The 14,404-nt window shown below is 39.0% G+C and overlaps 1 protein-coding gene across 6 annotated transcripts in view; it reads left to right on the forward strand.

The window, feature by feature from the left end:
• Positions 1-14,404, forward strand: part of SYTL5 (synaptotagmin like 5) — a 288,860-nt gene that overhangs the window by 170,009 nt on the left and 104,447 nt on the right. For all 6 annotated transcript variants that reach the window (XR_006710868.1, XM_045471711.1, XM_045471715.1 and 3 more), the window contains exon 2: positions 3,118-3,438. Coding sequence is in view for 5 of the 6 variants with exons in the window: in XM_045471711.1 (XP_045327667.1) it covers positions 3,320-3,438 (119 nt within the window). In the remaining variant the exon portion in view is untranslated. The remainder of the gene's footprint in view (positions 1-3,117; positions 3,439-14,404) is intronic.

Raw genomic sequence — 14,404 nt, forward strand, 5'->3', positions numbered from 1 at the left:
AGTTAATGATCTGTCCCAATCTGTCTATGCTGAAAGGCAGCAGAACGACTTAGGAACAATTCTGCCATCTTTTTGAATAGTTGTGCAGTTTGTCAAGGCTACTGGCCAAAGAGGGGAAAATCTACATCTAAAATGTTGACGTAGAGAGATATGTTGAAGTGAAAGTATTGAAGAATAAAATAAAAATGGATTCCTTCTCCAAATCTGATAGTGTTTTCGCAGCACATTTAACGAAAAGAAAGAAGATCGACTCTAGATAAAATGCTCTTAGGGTTATTTTTACTTCTTTTTTCTTACCTAAGTAAAGGGTGTAGAGGGTACAAGATTCTCCAGGAGGATCTATGAACCAGCTAAAAAGAGGCATCAAGAAATTGTACAAATTTAGGTGAATTCATCCCACGCCAACTGCTGGTCCTCCAAAGGCTCGTACGTTTTTTTTTTTTTTTTTTGGTTGGTGTACAGAGAACAGATTAGACATAGGTTCAGACTAAACACAGAGGGTTCCATTGGCAGGACCAGGACATCCACTCCTTAAAAAGGAGAGCTCTATGGGAAGCCAGTCCACAATCAGAAGTGTCCAGGAAGAAGTGAAATTCAAGCAAGAGGATATTTCCCTTTGGTTGTATGATTTGAGTGGGTGTATGTGTGTGTGTGTGCGCACGTGTGCGTGTGTTTATTGAAATTCTAGTTAATATACAGTGTGATATTAGTTTCAGGTGCACAATGTAGTGACTCAACACTTCAATACATCACCCTATGCTCATCACCACAAGCGCACTCCCTGGTCCTCATCATCTATTTAACCCATGACCCCACCCACCTCTTCCTCTGGTAACCATCAGTTTTCTGTAGTTGAGTGATTAATGTCATGAAATTTGCCACACTGACGCCCCATCCTGCAGCATGGAGCATGCGCTGCAGGGAGTAAATGAGTTATTTTCATTTTGAGGCCCGAGTGATTATCCTGTGCTCAGAACCTGGATGGGCATCGTCGGCCTCTAGCTCCTTAGATCTCCTTCGTCTATGCCCAGGCTCACTTTCTCCTCTGCCCCATATTTCTCCAGGACTGTCACCTGTTAGATACCATCCTATTAAATGCACAGTCCAGTCCTGCCGCCTGGAGGACACACACTGATTTTCTTAGTAAAGTTTTGGCTACTTCTTATCTATCTCTTTGGCCACTCATTTATAAATCAGCTCCGTCAGTCCTGGTACAAATGAGAAAAAATCCAATTAGGGCTAATTTTGTTAATTAAAATCTTACAGGGAAATTTTATTTCTTTTATATCCTTGTCTGATTTCCCATCTTCTCTGTCACCTTCAGATGCTCCACCACGGTGTCACTGCCCTCCCTCTTTTTATTCTGTTCACTGGGCAGAGCCATGGACCTTTAGAGGGCAGGTCTGCATTTCCAACCCGAAGCAAGGATAACCATAAGCTTCAGATCAAACATTTTTGTGTCTCCCAACCCCTTGGATAATCTCTAAATACAATTCTATGGAACATTCACATATGACTTTCTAAATCTGACATTTCAAATATAAATATGTCCTAAGTGAACCAGGCTATAATTATAGCATATTCATTCATTGAGTTACCAAGTGGTTTTTCCATTTCAGTGTGAAACCAGATGAACCACACAAGGGGTGGAAAAACCAGTTCCGCTCTTTATCTGAGGAGACCACAGTGGACAGTGATGCAAAAACCAAACCATTAACCTTTCTGAAGAGCCCTTTTTGCTCTAACCTTGTGGCTTTCTGTTCTTGTCAGCCTTGGGGCTCTCTGATCCCTGCTGCCTCTAGGACTTTGGAGATGGAAGAAAAAGCCTGGAGTCAATCTTGAAAGTCTGTGCTGACCAGGGCAGTTTTCTCAGAGGGGGCTAGCTCTTGACCTATAGGAAGAGATTCTGTTCTGAGTCATTTCAGCAAAGTTATGGTTTGGTGTATACTGTATAAAACAGACACCTAGGGACTTTGAAAAGTTAGGCTCTGGACAAGATCCTGTCCTTTCATATCACCTGAGATTTTGATGTCAGCCTAAACTTAGGGCAACTGGGAGGCCCCAAAGCAGCCTTTGAGTAGGTATCTAATTATGCTTGGAAACTGGCTATAACCAAGCAAGCCAAGCGTAACTTGCACATAGACTGTAGTCCGTAGACCTGGGAAGAAAGCTGAGGGACAAGGTCATGGGATGAGGCCACATCACAAAACCAGATAGATCACTCTAAGAGTCCTCATTCCTAAGGGGATGTACAGAAAGAATCCAGGTACCAAGCCAATGAAAGAATGTGCTCAAGAATTAGGGTGAGGAACGCAGCCTGGCGTACTTCTTATGTTGACATGGGGTAGTTTTGTAACATCTGTTTCACAGTATGTAATACACACCTGGAATAATTCACAAATCTGCACATCATGAGATATAAACACTCATCTTGAGAAGAAAACATTATCCAATATGGTTGAAGTTCCTATGTTCTCTTTGATTGGATCTCTGAATTCCCCATGAAATCCCTTGTATTTATACTACAAATGTATATATTCCTAAATTAGATATAATGTTGTAACAAATTGTTTCCTTCACACATATGGCATCATTCTGCATGAATTCTTCTGTAACTTGATTTTTTTCCATTCAGTGCTATGTTTGTGAGAAACATTCCAGTTGATACACGTAGCACCGATTTATATTTGTCTTGACAGCAGTGCTCTTTGCACAGTGGTCCTAGCTGGGGGAAGAAGGGAAGGAATAGGAGGGAACCACTTAATGGACAGTCCAGTCTGTGCACTTAGTGTCCCCCAATCGTGACCCCGTTCACCCATGGGTCAGCCACAAGGGTGGTAACAGCACTGGCTGGCAAAGGAAATTAATTATAATGGAAGAAACTGAATTTGCACAAAGAACCTGGAACCAAGGAAGTATAAATTATATTTCATGGTAATAAAACACATAGTAATTATTTAATGGTTGCATGTTGATTTTTTTTTTTTTTGAGTAAAGTAGATCATTGTTTCAAAACTTAGACACTATGTGCTATGGGAACATGGCCTAATTAATTCTAAATAATTTTTCTCTCCTTTGCTTCTCTTTCTTCCCTGTGTGTTCTGTATTCTACCCCAGGTCATCTGATTCCTGCTTTGTAGCATTCTGAAGGATTGACCTTCTTGGAATGTAATCCCAGTGGCGACTCTTTTCTGTGTAGCCCACTCTGCCATCAAACACCTGAGTGACTCCGGGTTGATCAGGGGCGCCTCAAGAATTGCGGATATCACTTCACCTGGAAGATTCACTCACTGCTACTCAGAGCGGTTTCTGAAATACCATGTCTAAGAACTCGGAGTTTATCAATCTGTCATTTTTGTTAGATCATGAGAAGGAAATGATCCTGGGAGTCCTAAAGAGAGATGAATATTTGAAAAAAGTGGAGGACAAGAGAATAAGGTAATATTCTTTTCTCTTTTCTGCCCTTCCCGACTGCTGTCTGTTGGAAGCAAGCTAGATTAGAAATCGGGCAACTGCGACCTTCCTGGAGACAAATGTTGGTCAGTGCCTTCGTGGGTTCCCAGCAGTAACCCACATATTAGAAAACATCTTTGATATTTTATCACTTAGCTGGATTGAAGGATGGAATTGAGCAAATAATATAGGGTTTTTTTCAAAAAAATTTCATGTTTATTTATTTTTTGAGAGAGAGAGAAACACAGAGCACGAGCGGCAGTGGGGAGGGCAGCGAGAGGGGAAGACACAGAATCTGAAGCAGGCTCCAGGCTCTGAGCAGTCAGCACAGAGCCTGATGCTGGGCTTGAACTCACGAACCATGGGACCATGACCTGAGCTGAAGTCAGATGCTTAACCGACTGAGCCACCTAGGTGCCCCAGGGATAATACAGTGTTGATGAGAATGCCCATTCACTAATACCATCATAAGTAGTAGTTAAGTGGAAGGACTGCCAAGGTTTGAATTCCAACTCCTGGATGTGTTAGTTCTGTGACCTTGAGCAAGTTACTCAATTTTTCTGTGCCTTGGTTTCCTCATCCATAAAACAAAGGTAATAAAAGTGCCCTCCTCAGAGCATCATTGCAAGGATTAAGGAAGATACTACATGTACAGTGCCTGGTACCTAAGTTCACAGTTATTTATTTATAATGCCTTTCTCAGGTGAGTCTTTCTGGGAATTTGTTCCCACCATAGCTGAGAAAAGAAGAAGAGGATCTGGGGAGTGAAAAATTCTCATTTTACCCCAGAAGTCGCCTGAATTTTTAAGAATAAGTCTCTAGGGGTGCCTAGATGGCTCTGTCAGTTGAGCGTCTGACTCTTGATTTTGACTTAGGTCATGATCCTAGGGTTGTGGGATCGAGCCCCCCATCAGGCTCTGCCCACCCTGAGCATGGACACAGCTTAAGATTTTCTTTCTCTGTCCCTCTGCCCCTCTCCCCTGCTCGCATGCTCTCTTTCTCCCTCTCAAGTAAAATTTAAAAAATAATACGTCTCTGTATGAGTAACATGGAGAAATATGGGCACAGTTGAGTTTCACATCAATTATAGGCAAGGGTGATATTTAGCTGGATCCCCAAGCATGACCTTCCCTATGTTTCAGCTAGCATCCATTCTGATTGGTTGCATCTTCTGTTCTCAATGGTCACAGCCTTGTTCTGATTGGTTATCACATACATCGGGATTGGTTGCAACCTGTACTGTGCTGGTTGTGAAACATATTTAGATATTACATCTCACCCTGATGAGAGGAGCAGAAATAATCACAGTTCCCTTCTCAATGACCACCTACTGTGCAATATATAGATTTTGTGTTTTATGTGTCTCTCCAGACTGCAGTTATTCTGACCACAATGCTGTGAAACTAGATGTCAACCTCAAGAAAAAATCTGGAAAGACCACAAAAACTTAAGTTTATTCTCTTTTTTTTACTCAGGAGAAAACTTGTCATAAGATTATCTTTATATATTGCAAAAGTATTCAATGTGCCTAAAGGAACCGGAATCCTAGAATTGGAAATACATTGAAATATTCTTGATTGATGCTTACTTCATAGTTAAGAGCCCAGAATTTTTATTTTCATCACTAATAGGATTCAACCAATCTTAAAGAAATAAAGGCTTTCATGAAAATTATTGCAATTTTTCTATGCCTAGAATTCAGGTTAGTGCAGTTAATGATTTTTAAAGAAATCAGAAATTATGTTTCTGGCATTTGTATTCCAGTCACGAAAACTGACTAAATTTTCTATTCTGCAAAAAGTTAAATTGTTTATGGGAGGTGAGGTACTAGCTAGTAACTGATAACATGCTGTGGGGAATTAAAAATCACTCTATTCAGGAAAACACAAAATATTTCTTTCTTTCTTTTTTTAAGTTTTATTTATTTATTTTGAGAAAGAGACAGACAGTGAGTGGGCAAGCAGAGGAGGGGCAGAGAGAGAGAGTCTCAAGCAGGCTCTGTGCTGAGAGCACAGAGCCTGACACAGGGCTCAAACTCACGAACTGTGAGATCACAACCTGAGCCAAAATCAAAAGTTGGACACTTAACCCACTGAGCTGCCCAGGCACCCCAGGAAAACCCAATTTAATAACCAGATCCTCACAAACACTGAAGTACAATGGATAGGGATTTGTTCAGAATATTTGCTTCTGTCATTCACAATATCTTTTCCTAATAATCTGTTTTACTCTGTTTTCCTTGTTTTCTTTCTTCCCTTGCCTTTTTTCCTTACTCTTTATAAAGAAATGTAGGCAAATGTGTAACATACAACAGAGCTATTGAGAATAAAGTTGTTGATTTCCTGGCCCTTCAAACTTGTTTCTGGAAAGCAGAAGAAAGGCTTTAATAGATCTAAGAGATACTTTTATAGAAAATAGATATTTTTAAAGCTACTATATCTTGTTCCCTTCTTTAATAGCAGCAGTGGCTAATATTTTGTTGAGTTATTTTCTGCACTAACTGTATTAGATATGTTGTCTCATTTTTCCTGAGCTACCAAGGTATGAGCTCAAGCCAGATGACTCAGGCTCTGCTACTCTTTTTTTTTTTTTTTTTTTTTTTTAATTTTTTTTTTCAACGTTTATTTATTTTTGGGACAGAGAGAGACAGAGCATGAACGGGGGAGGAGCAGAGAGAGAGGGAGACACACAGAATCGGAAACAGGCTCCAGGCTCTGAGCCATCAGCCCAGAGCCTGACGCGGGGCTCGAACTCCCGGACCGCGAGATCGTGACCTGGCTGAAGTCGGACGCTTAACCGACTGCGCCACCCAGGCGCCCCCTCTTTTTTTTTTTTAATGAGAGAGAGAGAAACAAAGTGGGAGTGGGGGAGAAGGGTAGAGGAGGGAAAGAGAGAAGATGGAGAGAGAGAGAGAGAGAGAGAGAGAGAGAGAGAGAATCCCAAGCAGGCTCCATGCTCAGTGTGGAGCCTGACACAGGGCTTGATCCCACAACCCTGGGATCATTACCTAAGCCGAAATCAAGAGTCCGACGCTCAACCAACTGAACCACTCAGGTGCCCCTGGCTCTGCCACTCTTAACAGCTTTGTGTATTGAGAAGCTACACCGAAGTGAGTGGCATGGTATTTAGAGTGTGTGTTGTTGAATCACATATCCACATTTATTGATTGAAATCTTCGTTAAGCCATGAAATCTTTGTGTCACTTTGGATAGGTGTGTTCCATGAATAAATCGCTCATTTGGCGAAACAGAGATAATAATAACATTAGGTACCTCATGAGGTTGTTGTACGGATTAAATAAGCTGATATCATCAAGAGTTTAGAAGAATGCTGGCATACAGTAAGTACTTACTAATTGCTGGCATTAATCATTAGCCCTATTGTTGGTATGTGTTGTAGTGAACACTGTCAGTGCTCCACTGAGATCTATTAGGGTCTCTTGTTGGATCCATGCTCTTATCTTCCAGTTTCCACATGCTTTACTGCTAAGGATGGTCTCTATTACCTTCTTTAGGGGCCTACTTTGAGCAGCCAGAGTTTCTCCTAGGACTAGAGAGCCACCAGTGCCAGGTAACCTTGAGTTTATGTCCCTACTGGGCATCCCCAAGCCAATGGCTTTGCAATGCAATTTCTGCCTCACAGCTTCCTGTGGAATCATACTGCCGTCACCCAAAGACCACAACCTTACTTGGCCCCTCTCTGCTTATCTCTCCTGCCTTCCCTATTCCCTTACAGGTTCCTCCCAAGAGGACTCTGTAAATCACTTGCACACAAATCTACTTCTCAGATTAGCTTTTGGAGAACCCAACCAGGAGATTTGCCAGATGGAACAGGGAACTTTGTTCTTTTTCCTTGTTATCCTCTAAAATCATCAACATAAGGAATTTATGGTGTAATCAATTTCGTTACAACAGTAAACATTTGTACTAGCTGTTGCAATAATTGTTTTCACCATGCCACAGAGGTGTAAGTTGATATTTTGTTGGCATCTAGAGGGAAGCATAATTAATTATGAATAAGATAGAAATTGAAGGACTCGTTTCACAGAAGAGGTAACACTTGATCTTGCCCTTGACATGTGAAAAAGATTTGGCATTGGCAAATATATATCAACCGCATTTTAGCTGTTTACTATGAACCGCAAAATTGCCTTCAGATTCTGCTAATCGGTTTCAGAAGGAAATGGAAGCCAAAGAAAATTTTTAAGAATTATGACGGTTACAGAGAAGTAACTGATATGGAAAGTTAGTAAATTGGACTTTTGAAAGCAGTGGATTTATTGTTTCTGTGTTTACTTGTTTAAGTAGGTTATTCTTTTTTTTTTTTTTTTTTCAACGTTTATTTATTTTTGGGACAGAGAGAGACAGAGCATGAACGGGGGAGGGGCAGAGAGAGAGGGAGACACAGAATCGGAAACAGGCTCCAGGCTCTGAGCCATCAGCCCAGAGCCCGACGCGGGGCTCGAACTCACGGACCGCGAGATCGTGACCTGGCTGAAGTCGGAGGCTTAACCGACTGCGCCACCCAGGCGCCCCTAAGTAGGTTATTCTTAAAGAAAATAGAAAAATGGAAGAATGTAAAAATTGTGTTGAATCAATGCATTAGGACTGATGCTCACCTTTGCTCTATGGTACACATAGCCACTCAAGTGTAGCATTAATTAAAATGGGATTTGGTGCTCCTGAAGGTGCTCTGAACCCAGAAGGCACATGGCAAGCCTGATAATTATCTCCAGTCATGAATTATAGGCTGCGAAGAGGGGTCTACCTACTAACAGAGCATTTTAGGTTCACCCAAGGGGCTTAAATGTATTAATTTTCCTTCAGACCAAGCAGGAAGAAATGGTAGGAGATATCTAGAACCAGGTTTCAACTACTACAGAATAAGAATATTTTAAATGTTCTCTTTGAAGAACAAATCACGTGGTTTTAGTGATGGCTTTAATGCAGTGAAGACAGAGGGCGGAAGTGATGCTAATAAAATTGAGTTATCAACAGTGAATGCAAATGGAAAAAAATATAGTTTGGAAGCACACAATAAAGACCTTTGCTGACATTTTGTACCTTAGGTTTTTCTAATTTTGGAAGAACTCACTCTAACGTAAAAGATGAGATGGTTCATGGTATCTACTCTAAAAAAATCTCATTGACAAAAATCTTACTCTGCTTGATCTTCTATGCGTAAAAACAAACTGCTACATGTATAGGTTGTGGTATTGGCCTATATAAGAAATCTTCAATTTGTAAGTGACTCTTCATTTCAGCAGTTCATTTGGGCTTTATCTTTACTAAGAAGATTTCATTTCCATTTGGCCACAATACATGAAAACATATCTGGACTTAATGTTCTCTTTGGCACCTATTCTTGGGCTTGTCTCAGTCATGAACTCTGTTGGTTGCCTTACATCCCCCTTTTGTTCTTTTCTTCTTCCCTATCCAAATCTTGATTTTGCTCAGCTCCAGCAGTGGATTTTTTAAAAAAAATATTCATTCCTTGACTAATATTCCTCTAGCAACTCTCATTGGTCTTGAGGTAGACATGAGACCAAAGATGACCCACTCAAGCATATAGCCCATATTTATAGAAGGTTCTCTTTCCCACTTGACATATTCAATGAGACCTGTTGTCATTGTTGCTCTTGAGAATGAAAGCCAGCACAGTGATGAAGCTGAACCAAACGAATGACAGAAAATTGTCGTTAATATCCTGATATACTTGAACCTGCCACACCTTTGGGCTTCTTCTTTAAGCAATATAATAGATTTCCATGTTATTTACAGCAGTTTGAATCTGGCTTTCTGTTACATGCAACCCACAGCATCCTGTAATCTCTAAGAGTCAGAAGTAATCAACATTTGTTGAAAACCTTCTATAGGCCAAATGCTATATATGTATTATCGGAATAATAAAGGTGAGCAGAGACACAATATTAATGTTTGTTGGATCCATAAACATAAAGAAGTTTGCAGTCATGGATCAGACTATACATGACATAGACCAGAGGTCAGCAATTTTTTTTTTCTGAAAAGGGCCAGATAGTAAATACTTTAGGCTCTACAGGGTATATGTTCTGTATTACGATTACGTTAGCCTGCTTTTGTAGTATGAAAGCAGCGATAGACAACATGTAAACAGACGGGTATAGCTATGTTCCAATAAAACTTTACTTACAAAAACACGTGGTGGGCTGGATTTGGCCCAAGGGCTATAATTTGCTGATGTTTAGTGTTGAAAACAATGCCTTGGTAGGTTCTCGCCTCAAGAATAGCTGTATATACCTAAAATCCTTGGTAAGCCATCTCAGTGAGCAGCAGGACATTTATAGTCTAAGAGACAAAATGGTATTAGACTAGAATCCATCAGCTATCAGAGATAGAGCATGGGCTTCTATCTGGGAGGCTAGATGATTTCACAGAGTCCTGCCATCTCCAGGAGATTTTTATGCCTCACTCAATCTGTAGTGGCTTATGTGCTGGAACAGCTTAAATGTTTCATTGCTTCTCTAGGAGAACTGTACAATGAATTTGGAGGTAGAGAAAATACCAAGAACTAGCCAAAGGTTCTGCAGAATTGTGAGGGACAGATTACAAATTCATTTTCCCAATGAGGTCAGAGCTATAAGTATCCTATTTACAGATGGGGAAACTGAAATGCAAAGTTAAGTAACTTGTCCAAGGTCACCCAGTTAGTAAGTGGCAGAACTGTGGTTTGTAGCCCCACCGTCTGGCCCCAGAGCTCACAGGCCACTCTTAGGTCACTTTTAACCTCTAGGGGATGTATCTGACCCTTCTGAGCACCAGGACAAAAAAGGAATGGTACACTATTCAAGACCTGCCTCACAAAGGAGAATGTATTACTCAATTCAAAAATGTATCCCCACTTAATCCCCATGTCATCTGTAGGGTAGCTACTGTTATGATGGGCTACAGCTGTGGCAACTGAAACTTGTTAAACAATTGGCCAAGCTGGTAAACATCAGAGAGGAGGAGCTCACATTCCATATTGCTTCCCTTTTCTCTGTGTTGTGTTGTTTATGCAATAAAGGCACCTCTTCAGATCCTATTGAGAGTCCACCCATCGCCTTACTCTTAGAGAAATGGAGCAAAACAGAAAACATTTCTTTAGCCTGGTATTTATGGACAGCTCTGACCTATGAGCTGTGTAACATTATCTCAAGTTACTATGACCTTTGTAGAAGCATCGCTTTTACACAGTGAAAACTGACAAGAGTTCCTCATGCTGTTCTAGTCCTTATGCTGACTGAAACCAAAGGGAAAGTGTATTATGCTTTGTTCCAAACAGTTGGCTCAGCTGATATGGGCCACTGAGCAAGCCAGAGTCTAGTGTCATCAAGAGACCACAGATCCCAGCCTGGAAATTGCCATTCATGTTACGGCTTTGTCTTTGTGCAGTTGGTTCCATCATTTTAGAGCAGGGTGGGGAAGGGAAGAGAAGGGAGAAACAGAAGGGGAAAGTGTATTCAAATTGGCTATTTGTAATCCTGCAGATAAGTTAAATATTCAGTTCAAATGGATTTGAATTGATTTCAAGAGTTACACATTCAGCCTGGAAGTTAGGGAGACCAGTAAGTGCCAAGTGGTAATATCCTCTTAATCCTCTACAAATATTTGATCTCTGGGGCTGTTCGTTTTTCCAAATCTTATCACTACCACTAGGAACAAAATTAGTTTGACCTGCTGAAAAGCCTGAAGACTCACTGTCTCCATAAAACACCAAGAGAACTATAAGAGTGGACTTTTAGTTTGGTAAACGTTTTGTTTCAATCCTGATAGAATTGCCATGAAGCTTCTTAATGGATTAACAGAAACTCCCTGCCTGAACATACTGGCTCCCTAATAAAACCCAACCTCTTTGTGAGTCACAGAGAAATGAAAAAAGAAAATCCAGCTTTGCTTTAAGTGCGTTTATTTATTTATTTATTATTTTTTTATTTTTTTATTAGTTTCTACAGATGTTTTATTCAGGCTTAGAGTGAGTTTGTTCTGATTAACAAGGTTTTTTTTTTCAATTAAGTACACATATTTTTTTTCTTTTTTTTCATTTTTTTTATTTTTTATTTTTTTTCAATATATGAAGTTTATTGTCAAATTGGTTTCCATACAACACCCAGTGCTCATCCTGAGAAACTTAACAGAAACCCATAGGGGAGGGGAAGGAAAAAAAAAAAAAGAGGTTAGAGTGGAAGAGAGCCAAAGCATAAGAGACTCTTAAAAACTGAGAACAAACTGAGGGTTGATGGGGGGTGGGAGGGCGGGGAGGGTGGGTGATGGGTATTGAGGAGGGCACCTTTTAAGCGCGTTTAGAACCTTGGAGATTTTCCTACCAAAGAACTTAAGAATTTCGATATATATGCATATTTAGGGAAACTAACTTCAGTTTTTATTCTGCATTCTCCTCCAAGTAATTCTTACTTGTAGGGCTCACCATGGGAAAGGGCCACAAATACCTGGTATTTGGGGATATTTCCAACGTTGGATTCTCCAAATAAATAAATATATTTGCCAGACCATACTTTTTTTTGTTTGAAATAATGTGGTCACCATAGTAATAAGTAAAACTGTCATGTATGTAGAATGTGTGTATATACTATGTATGTGTATCTCTCATTCTGTGTGTGTGTGTCTCTCTCATCTTTGACTCCTCTCCAAATTCCTCTTTTTGTACCCCTTTTCCCGTCTAATGTACTGCTCTAGCCAGAATTGGTGTAAAGGACATGCCCCCATGCAGCATGGGTTAATTTGCACTCACATCCAGGAAACTACCATTCCTTTTTATTGGAGGTTGAAGAAACAAAGATCTCTAAATCCCATGTTGCCCAAAGGTAGGTCAGTTCATTAGGGAAAATCTAATTAAATAAATGCCAACTGAATTCCTGAGAAAATAGGCATTTTATTTCTAAGGAAATAATACAAGTGAAAACTTCACTAACAAAAATGTCACTTCTTTTTTTTTCAAAATTTTTTAACGTTTATTTATTTTTGAGATATAGACAGAGCATGAACGGGGGAGGGTCAGAGAGAGAGAGAGACAAAGAATCTGAAACAGGCTCCAGGCTCTGAGCGGTCAGCACAGAGCCCGACGTGGGGCTCGAACTCACGGACCGCGAGATCATGACCTGACCTGAAGTCGGATGCTTAACTGACTGAGCCACCCAGGTGCCCCAACTTCTAATATTTTAGATTTCAGGCATATGACCATTTTATGTCAATAGTTTATGTAAATGTTTATATCTTAATAGAAATTAGGACTTAATTTATTTAAGTCTATAATAATATTAGGCTGACATGCATTTACTAATTTTTCTAATCATTATTTCATTGCAGAGAAATTGTCACTGGTAAACATTCAATGCAAATGTTTAAAATTAATGAAACTTTTATACAATAAGGGATTTTTCAAGTGTTTAAACTCACTAGGATCTGTAAAGGGCATAAGTGTGTACAATATTTTTTATATCATAAATCCTCAATCCAGTGATAGAAATATTTAATATCTTCTGATACATTTTTCATTTTAGAAGTAATGTATTCATTATAAAAAAATCAGAAAATACATATAATTTGAACTTTAAAACCTTACTTCTCCTCTTCCCAGAGATAGTTTCCTCTTGTTGAATTTCCTTCCTGTCACTTTGCTGCATATACATTTAATTTTCATATAGTTGGAATCATATATATAATTTTTATCCTCTATATTTGCTTGATATTATTTAATGCACATTTATCATCTCACTTAAAAATTCTCTGGAAGCATCATTTTTATTGTCTGGATAAGATTTCATACAATGGATGTGCAATATTTTGTTCGATTTCCATGAAAATCCTTATTTGCAAGTCTTCTGTCTTAATTTTTTTATTATATTCTAATTCATATTTTGATTTATATTTCTTTTAAATTGAAAAGTTGTTTTCTAAAAATATGTCAGTTTCCTCTTTACTAAACTATTACATTGTACCACTGCCTACATCAAAATTGTTGCTATAAATCTCTACTAATATGACAGTGTCCTATGTTAATTTGCACTTATGTGTTTATTGGTATTTATAGGATTTCAAGCCATTTGTATTTCCTCTTGTGAATTTTTTATTCACATTGTCCATTTACTATCAGGTGTTAGTGTTGTAGACAATATATATTTGTTTGAATTCTTTTTGTCATATTTGGGAGATACATTTCCAAGATTGCACAGAAATTCATTAAGTACTTATATGCAAGGCATAGGATATGGACATGAATTAGTTTCTAATTTAACAGAAGCAAAATTGTATTTTATTGGATTGTGCAGTCTCCACTTTCACAGTGACTTGAGCCAAATTGATACATTCTTTGTGTAAAATATAAATAATTTACCACTTTGACAGATGCTATATGCATTTATATTTTGCAACCAGGATTTGCATTCTCCCCTAGTTCTGTAACAGTATCCATACTATTTGTAGGTGTACAAATTAGGGTAAGTTTAACTCTGAGTGTCATAAAACCAGAATAATAGTAACTTAAATAAGCGAGGTTTATTTATTTTTTATTTTTTATTTTTGCCTTGGTAAAGTCATGAGGAAAACAATCCAGGACTGGTAATGGTAACTCCATGCTCATCAGAGGCCCGGGGTCCTTCGAACTGGTTGCTCTGCTATCTTCAACATGGGCTAACATCTGTTAAAGTAAACTTAAAAAGTTATTCTGACACTTATTAAAATGGTAAGGAAGACTTTTTATTCAGGACTACTGAAATACGTTTTAACTCTTTCACACAAAAAATTAAAAACAAAAGATTATGTTATTTTGATAGGGATTGCATTGAATGTGTGGATGGCTTTGGGTAGTATAGACATTGTAATGTTGAAAAAGAAAACCAAAGCTGGAGGCATCACAATTCCAGACTTCAAGCTGTATTACAAAGCTGCCGTCATCAAGACAGTATTGGTACTGG

The sequence above is a fragment of the Leopardus geoffroyi genome, chromosome X (assembly GCF_018350155.1).
Source record: "Leopardus geoffroyi isolate Oge1 chromosome X, O.geoffroyi_Oge1_pat1.0, whole genome shotgun sequence".
NCBI classification, from domain to species: Eukaryota; Metazoa; Chordata; class Mammalia; order Carnivora; family Felidae; genus Leopardus; species Leopardus geoffroyi.